The sequence below is a fragment of the Mandrillus leucophaeus genome, unplaced genomic scaffold (assembly GCF_000951045.1).
Source record: "Mandrillus leucophaeus isolate KB7577 unplaced genomic scaffold, Mleu.le_1.0 Scaffold656, whole genome shotgun sequence".
Taxonomy (NCBI): domain Eukaryota; kingdom Metazoa; phylum Chordata; class Mammalia; order Primates; family Cercopithecidae; genus Mandrillus; species Mandrillus leucophaeus.
The window spans coordinates 857,598-866,312 of record NW_012107097.1 but is presented as its reverse complement, the minus strand read 5'-3'; the positions used below and the strand labels follow the sequence as shown (position 1 = coordinate 866,312).

The 8,715-nt window shown below is 40.7% G+C and overlaps 1 protein-coding gene across 1 annotated transcript; it reads left to right on the top strand.

The window, feature by feature from the left end:
- Positions 1–316: 316 nt before the first annotated feature.
- PATE4 (prostate and testis expressed 4) lies at positions 317–5,825 on the top strand. Its single transcript, XM_012001269.1, has 3 exons — positions 317–412; positions 4,880–4,996; positions 5,321–5,825. Exons 1-3 carry the CDS (start codon positions 355–357, stop codon positions 5,440–5,442), a joined length of 297 nt encoding a protein of 98 aa, XP_011856659.1. The 5' UTR covers positions 317–354; the 3' UTR covers positions 5,443–5,825.
- Positions 5,826–8,715: the final 2,890 nt, after the last annotated feature.

Here is an 8,715-nt window from a genome sequence, read left to right as displayed (position 1 = left end):
TGGGTAACAGAGTGAGACCCTGTCTCTTAAAAAAAAAGTGGGGAGAAGACAGATACGGGGCACGGAAGGCAGAGGGAGGATGAAGAGTCGGGGTGGAAATCTAATTCAACTTTAGCCAGAAGCATTCCCTGACACTGCTCACCAGCCTGAACCTTCCACATTAGTACAGACTTATGGCTCCCTAAGAGAAAGGAGTGGGGAAAGGACAGTTCTGCCTCATGCCTTTATCAGGGACTCCTCCCTCCTTTCTATTTACTGGCTGTGATCAAACATCTAAGCTTTATAAAGCAAGCTAGTGGCTGTCTTTTCCAATACCTCACTCAGCACACCTTCTGTCGCCCGAACAAGCATCCAATGAGGAAAATGAACACACTGCTCCTCGTGAGCTTATCTTTTCTCTACCTCAAAGAGGGTAAGTTTGAACAATGGGGGTGGAGGGAGGCAACTTAGGGGTGCTGTTCTCTAACCCTCTACTCTCCAAGTCTCACTCACATGCTCCAGCTCAGACCTGAAGACTCAGTACAACCTGAGTTTCAGGATGTCAGAGAGATCATATACAACATACTAATCCAGAAGAAAATGTACTGATTGCAGGGAAACAGGACAGCAAATTTCTGACTTCATATTAATTGACTTTTCATCCACACTTATCTCATTTTGGTCCCTTACTTTCTTAATACACTTTTCTCCTTTATTCTCTCCTATACTCTCCTAGTTTTCCTTTCCTCTGGCTACTTCTCAGTATATTTCGTAGGATTCTTTATTTTAACCGATCATTAAACACTGGGATACCTCAAGGCTTTATGCTATCCAGTCAGACTCTCATCTATATCAACTTATCCACTTCCACAGCTTCAGTTACAATCTACATGCTGAAAATGCCCAGTTTTATATCCTAGCCAGATTTCTATTCTGAGCTTTAGTCTTTCATCAATAAACACCTCTTACACTTGGAAGTCACTCTTGAAATCTCCCTCTCCCTTAACACTCACTAAAAATTAGTGAATGATTCCTACGCTCTCTACCTATCAAATGTGATTCAAATATGATTATATTTCTACCTTATATTTCTATTTTGCTACCTTTTGACACTTAGTAAGAAAGAATAAACCATAAAAGAATTATAAGAAAATGTGACATAATCTGTTTAGTTACAAGCTTAGAAATGAGAAAGGCCTTTCTAACTATGACTCAAAATCCAGAGCTCTTAAAAGAGAAACTGACAAATTTGACACATGAAAATCAAAATATTCCTCATGGCAAAAATAAAAAATGTAACTCACATCACAAACAAATGGCTCATATCCCTGATATGTAATGCCTCCTTTAAAAAAATCAAAAAGGAAAAGGCCAACAACCTAATAGAAACACGGGCAAAGTATGTAGATAGTTCACACAAAAGAAAATTAAAATGGTTATTAAACATATAAAAAGTGCTCAATCTCACTCATACTAAGAAAAATGCAAATTAAAAGAACACTGAAATACCATTTTAGACCTATCAGATTGGCAACATCCAGGAGTTTAGTAAAATACTTGAGTATTAAAGTTGTGGTGAGACAAGAATTTTCCAAGCATTGATAGCAAGCGAATAAATAGTTACATCTCCTCTGGCAGGCAATTCGGCAATACGTATCAAAATTACGAAAGTGTTTACTTTTTAATCCAGCAATTCTGCTGGTATGAAATTACGTTACAGATATACTCCAACACAAATGAAATATTTTCAGCATTATTTATTGCAGCAAATAATATCAAAAAGTGCAAATAACTTAAATTCTCTTAAGAGACTGGTTAATTAAAGCATGGTACACTACAATGGAATACTACACATTTAGTATACATTATTCAAAAAATCAAAGTGCAGAGTATGTATAGTATACTACCAATTATGAAAAGGGGTTAAAAAGATACATGTGCATATTTATATTTGCTTGAATAGACTGAAAATCAATCTACAAGATATAAAAGAAATGAATAAAACTAGTTTCCTTTATTTGGCAGATGAAAACTGGATAACTAGCTGGCAAGAGTGGGAGATCAACTTTACATAACATTCTTTTTCTATTACTTACTATATAGTCATATCAACGTATTATCTATTTTTAAATAATGTATTTTTAAAATGTCGAAGTTGGAAATACTCAGAGATTAAAGATCAAAGAGACAATTATTCGAAGGGCATTATCAGTGTACTGCGCAGCCTGCTCCAACTCCAGTGAGAGAGAGAAGCCTCATGAAAGTTGCTTCAGGGAGAAATTGATAGTGTCCTCTGGTGTTTGGAAGGTACAGTGGGCTTGAGGAACCTAAAGGTGAGAGGGAGCCTGAGGCTACAGCCCTGAAATGGTGGAACTGAGAGACAGCTGAGCTGCATTACATACAAGCAGGGAGGATATGCACACATTCCCCTGGATCTGATCTGGGCCATGCCATATCAAGCAACTCAGAGTCTTGAGCTGTTTAAAGTTCTATCCAAGAGGACTGTCTGGAGGAACAAGGTATTCTAGCAAGGTGTGGGCCACTAGCTTCTTACAGCTGAGAGAAAATAGAACCACCAGCTGCAGGAAATACACCACCCACGATACAGCAGTGGACTTGAATATTTTTGTTGGGGAAATCCTGAAGAACCCACAAATGTTTCCCTGACTCAAGGAACTCAAGAAAATGAGTTCTCCTGGCTCAAGAAAATGAGTCAGCTTTTATTAAACACAAAGTCCAAGAGACTGGGTTTTAAGTAACTACCATGGACAAAAGACGATGGCACCAGAGCCAGTCCGATGAAATCTTTCCTGTCCTTTACCTGTCCCCCTCCCTCTCACCACCTGAAATGGGTCAGAAGCTATCACTCATAAGCCAGAGGTGAGTAGGAGAAAACCAAGAAGAGAAATAGAGAAAAAGTCAAAGCCACCCTCTCCTGCCCATTACAAACACCTAAGCAAGCCTGAGCTATGTGTCTGTGCATACGTGTGTGCGTGTGGGTGGGTGTGCATGGGCATGCATGCAGGGAGAGTGGGTTGCTGGTGAGGAACGTGGGCTTTTAATGAAATAGAGCCGTTTTATTATTATTGCATGGGACTCGATGCATAAATTACTGAACCCAAATTATTCTTATGCCCAAACGTGATGGCAAGACTTTTTTTTTTTCTAAAAGTACATAGACAAGTTAGCAGCCTTGCCTGAAATTACCTGCAGGACTAGGAGAACTAGCTTTAGAAAGAATACTCAAATGGGTAGTGGGCAGAAGAATAAAATTGTTTTCTGTTTGCCCCTTTTAAGTCCCATATTGACCTGCTAGATAAATGTAAATAGGATCAGATTACTTCCTTGCTTAAAATTTTCAATAAATTCCCATTGCTCATGGATCAAAAACCATACTCATGTCTTTGGCCTAGGAGGGCTCAGGAAGTTGAATCTCTGCTCACCTGCCCAGCCGTGTCTCATAGCACAACCCACTCCATTCTGTGCCCCAGTTACCTTGGCATTTTTGTTCCTCAGCAGACAAGCTTCTTTTCATTGCTATTCCCTCTGCCTGAAATGTTCTTCACTCTGCCCACACCACACTACCCGCTTACATGGCTGACTCTTACTTATCATCAGGCCTCACCTTACAGCCCACTCCCCACAGAAACCTTTCTTGGCTCTCTAAAACACGTTAGTTCTTCCCTCTTAAATGCTCTCATTGCATGTTTAACTATTTCTTGATATTACAATACAATTGTACTTATTTGGAGGGATTGTTTAATGCCTGTGTCTCCAGCATGTATGTAAACACTTGTTTATCTTTGCATTACCAGCACCTAAAAAATGTCCAAAATGTGGAAAGTGCTCAAAAATCAGCAACTAACATCATCCTTTCCCTCTAAATAAGAGGAAAAGAGAAGGATGTTCACACTTACCACTTTAATTCAACATTGTTGAGTGAAGGGAAAATGAATAAACTTTAGGGTTACGCAGAGGCAATTGGATTTATCATTAAGAGGTTGTTAGCAAAAAGATAGTCTTGATGGAATAGTGAGAATGGAATTCAGAATGAAGAGATGCCACAAGACCATTCCCAAAATTGGACATAAATCAATAGCACTCAAGTTCTCCTGGGCTCCATATAAGTTCTGATTCTATAACCTTGGAACGTCTGAGATGAAGATTGAAATACTCTACTTTCTTTCCCCATTATCACTATCACTTAGTTCTTAAATCTAAATTACCCATAGGTTCCAATGTCATCTCCCTACCCTGCATCTCCTCTCCTCTTACTTCCTGGTCACAGGGACTCCCAGATCAGCTCTCTCTCTGCCTGGTTGCGGTTATTCCCTGAAAAAAAGAGAAAGGCCAGACCAAGCCAGATGGAGCTATCAGAGGGTGTAATCTCAGTCAGTCCACTCTAAACATGCCATTTTCATTCCTATCTCTGTGTTCTCCCTCATTATGACTACCTATCTGGAACACCTTCTCTGCCCATCCCCTGCCCCCACCTACCCAAGTTTAACCTACATCTCAAGAGCCCGCTCAAGTCTTTAGCTAAAGTATTCCCCTATTTTTCCAGCCCACAGTAATCTACCTGTTGCTATACTCTTAATCTGCACCACAGGATTTATCTGGTTGATTATATATTATCCTTGCTGTTCTTTTATTATTTCACATGTTTATCTTGCCTTCAAATATAAATGGACCCTATTCAGGTCACAGAGACTGTGTCTTATCTTTTTTATCCACCTCCTAGCTTAACTTACAAAGCTACATTAATCAGGAATTCCACAAATATCAGCTAATGGAGTGAGTGGACAGTATAGTCAATATGCAACCTCTCACTGATGCTGAAAACTCACTTTCCCATTGTCCCATGATCCAGCCTGAATATTCTATTCTCTCCACCCTGCAGTTATGGGTCTGAAGTGTAATACCTGCATATACACAGAAGGATGGAAGTGTATGGCAGGCCGAGGCACTTGCATTGCAAAAGAAAATGAGTTATGTTCAACAACAGCCTATTTCAGGGGTAAGTGGGGCTCATGAAGACTCCAAAAATGCCTGCAAAGAACCATCACTCTTGTTAGTGCCTGGAATACAGAACTCAATATCATTTAGTCCTGCTAGGAGGTAAGGCAAGGAATAAAAGAGGGGGCAAGAAGGGATAATTTTCAACTTCGCACTGTGTAGGGTTTGGTATCCAGAGCCAGTCACAGTGGCGATTGGGAACATGAACCCAGCAGCCAAGGAAGGAGACCCAGTGTTAAGTGCTATTCTTCTAGGTGGTGAGTTTTAGTACATCACTATTAAGGCAATCTCCTCCAGCACTTATAACAGGCTTCTTCATTTTTAGGAAACAAACATATGTACTCAACACATATGTGTAAGTATAAGTGCCAGGAAGAGGAGTACTCCAAAAGAGGCCTGTTGAGAGTGACACTGTGCTGTGACAGAAACTTCTGTAACATCTTCTAATGGAGCTTAGGAACTTGCAGAGGATCATCTGATCAAGATCCAGAATCAAGACCAACCAGCATGAACTGTGTTATTTCCCACACCAAATTCCACATTGGCCTAAGATCCCAGAGAGCGCCCCAGGGGCTGTGTCCTCGCTGCAATGAAGGGGCTCCCCACACCCAACCTCCACCACTAGATCCCTAAAACCATGAACATTGAAGCAAAATCCTCCATGAGCTATGCTTACTCTTTTGTCTTCTCCTGGTTTCTGATTTCTATCCCTGTGGTAGGCTAAATAATGGACCCCCAAATATTTCTACATCCTAATCTCTGGAACCTGTGAATGTTACCTTATATGGCAAAAGGGACTTGGAAAATGTGATTAAGGATCTTGAGAAGGGGAGGTTACCTTGCATTATCTGGGGGGCCCTAAGTGCAATCAAAATGTCCTTGTATGATGCAAGTAAAGGGAGATATGACGCAGAAGAGGAAAAGATGATGTGATGATGGAAGCAGAGATGGGAGTCATGTGCTTTGAAGATGGAGGAGCAGGCCATAAGCAAAAAACTAGGAGGCCATTAGAAGCTGACAACGTCAAGGAAATAGGTTCTCCCCTCACAGCCTTCAGAAACCAGCCCTGCCGACACCTTGATTTAAGCCCTATAAGACTCCTTTTGGATGTCTGGCCTCCAGAACTTTAAGGGGGTGTTGTTTTCAGCCACCAAGTGTGTATTGTTTTAAAACACTAAGTTTGCAATAATTTATTATAGCAGCAATGGGAAACTAATACAATCCAAATAAACTTCTAGGAATTCAAATCATTGTTAAGCCTGAGTACCCAGGGGTCAGTCTAGGTGACAACAGCATCCACCACTCAGGGCCTGCGCTGACCTGCAGGAAGACAGGATTACAGAGCAAGTGCTATGAATGAATGTGGAGATCAATTTATGGATTTTAAACTTCATGATATGCTGCAGATAATCCTTTAGGTATATCTGTGGTAAACGGTGCCTCGCTATGTTCTGAAGCAGTCAAACATGATGTCCTAATAGCTCAATTTGTCAGTTCCTCATTAGGTCGTGTACTCACTAAAATTCTTTTAACAGGTAATGCCCCTGTATTAGTCTGTTTTCACACTGCTGGTAAGGATATACCCAAGACTGGGCAATTTACGAAAGAAAGGGGTTTATTGGACTTACAATTCCACGTGGCTGGAGAAGCCTCACAATCATGGCAGAAGGTGAAAGGCACTTCTCACATGGTGACAGACAAGAGAAGAGAGATTGTGCAGGAAAACTCTCCCTTATAATAACCATCAGATCTCGTGAGACTTCCTATCACGAGAACAGCACAGGAAAAACCTGCCCCCATGATTCAGTTACCTCCCACCAGTCCCTCCCACAACACGTGGGAATTGAAGATGAAATGTGGGTGGGGACACAGCCAAACCACATCAGTCCCCTTCTTAAAACTCTCCTCTTTTAGCTCCTGTGACTGTGCATTTGTAGTTCTCCTGCCTCTCTGAAGTATCCTCAGTGAGGGTCTCTGGGGACATTGTTTTGATTTGTTATTGTTTTTATATTCAGATCTTTAACCTATGTGAAGCCACCTTTGTAATATTGCCTTAAGTAAAGATCCAGTATTATTTTTCTCCATAGAATGAGTCAGATTTTTTAACACCATTGACTACAAAGTCTATCCTTTCTCCATTCACTTGTGATACAATTTTTATCATTAATTATAAAGGAAAAAAATCACTGTTTTTTCTACTATACTGTCTCACACACAACACTTCTGACACGAAATATGTGGGGTTTTCCACACCAACAAATTATCCAATTCCCCAGTGCACACTGACTGCTCTAAAATTTAACTCAATTCTGACACTAATTGTCTAGAGTTAGTTCAGATCCCACAGACAAAGGGCTTAGTCCCACAAGACTGCCCCCCAACTGCAGATGCCAATCACAAATTGTGGGTCCTCAGATTATGCACAACTTAGGTCCAAATTGGAAATTCCCACATTCCCCTCCTCAAGTTCAATAATTTGCTAGAACAGCTCACAAAACTGAGGAGATAATTTGCTTACGATTACGGATTTATTGCAAAGGATATATGAAAGGACACAGATGCACAGCCAGATGAAGGGGTGCATAGGGCAAGGTCTGCAAGGGTCCTGAGCACAGGAGTTTCTGTCCTTGTGGAGTTTGGAACGCACCACCCTTCCAGCACACAGATGTGTTCTTGGTCACCACGCAGTAGCTCCAAAAACCCTTTTAATTAGTCATTTTTAATGGCGGATTCATTGCATAGACACGATTGATTATTAATAAATGATTGGCCACTGGTGATTAATTCAGCCTCCAGTCCTCCCTTCCCCAGAGGTCGAGAGGCAGGGCTGAAAGTTCTAACCTTCTAATCACATGGTTGATTCCCTTGGCAACCAGCCCTTATTCTGTGGTTATTTAAAGGCTTTGCAAAAATCACCTCACTAATATAAACTCAGGCATGGTTGAAGGATTTGTTGTAAGACATGCAAATGCTTCATGAACCAAGGACAAAAAACCAAATATTACAATACAAGTTGCTCCTATTGCTCTTATCACTTAGAAAATTACAAGCGTTTTAGGAGCTCTGTGCCAGGACGTGGACAAAAAGACCAAAATTTACAGTTTACCCTTGAACGATATGTGGGTTAGAAGTGCTAACCCCTGCACAGTCTAAAATCCACATATAACTTTTGACTACTCAAAAACTTTACAAACAGCCAATTAATACTTATTTTGTACACTATAAGTACTATATACTATATTCTTACAATATTCTAGAGAAATCTACAGAAAATATTAAGAAAATCGTAAGAACCAGGAAGTACACTTACTATTCATTAAGTGGAAATCACCTTCATAGAGGTCCTCATCCTCATTGTCTTTACATTGAATAGGCTGAGGAGGAAGTGGAAGAGGAGGGGTTGGTCTTGCCATCTCAGGGGTAGCAGAGGCAGAAGAATCCACATCTAAGGAGACTCTCAGAGTTCAACCCTGTGTTGTTCCAGTATCAATTCTGTATTTATTATATCACAGTATCATATACATACAAATATGTGTGTGTGTGGCCATGTGTGTGCGTGTATATAAAATTTTCCATTCTAGGCTGGGCACATTGGCTCACGCCTGTAATCCCAGCACTTTGGGAGGCCGAGGCAGGCGGATCATGAGGTCAGGAGATCGAGACCATCCTGGCTAACACGGTGAAACCCTGCCTCTGCTAAAAATACAAAAACTTAGCCGG

Coding starts and splice junctions, on each gene's coding strand:
- PATE4 (XM_012001269.1), top strand. CDS start 355: ATGAGGAAAATGAACACACTGCTCCTCGTGAGCTTATCTTTTCTCTAC. Junction 413..4,879: donor TTTTCTCTACCTCAAAGAGG/GTAAGTTTGAAC, acceptor TCCACCCTGCAG/TTATGGGTCTGAAGTGTAAT. Junction 4,997..5,320: donor AACAACAGCCTATTTCAGGG/GTAAGTGGGGCT, acceptor CTTCATTTTTAG/GAAACAAACATATGTACTCA.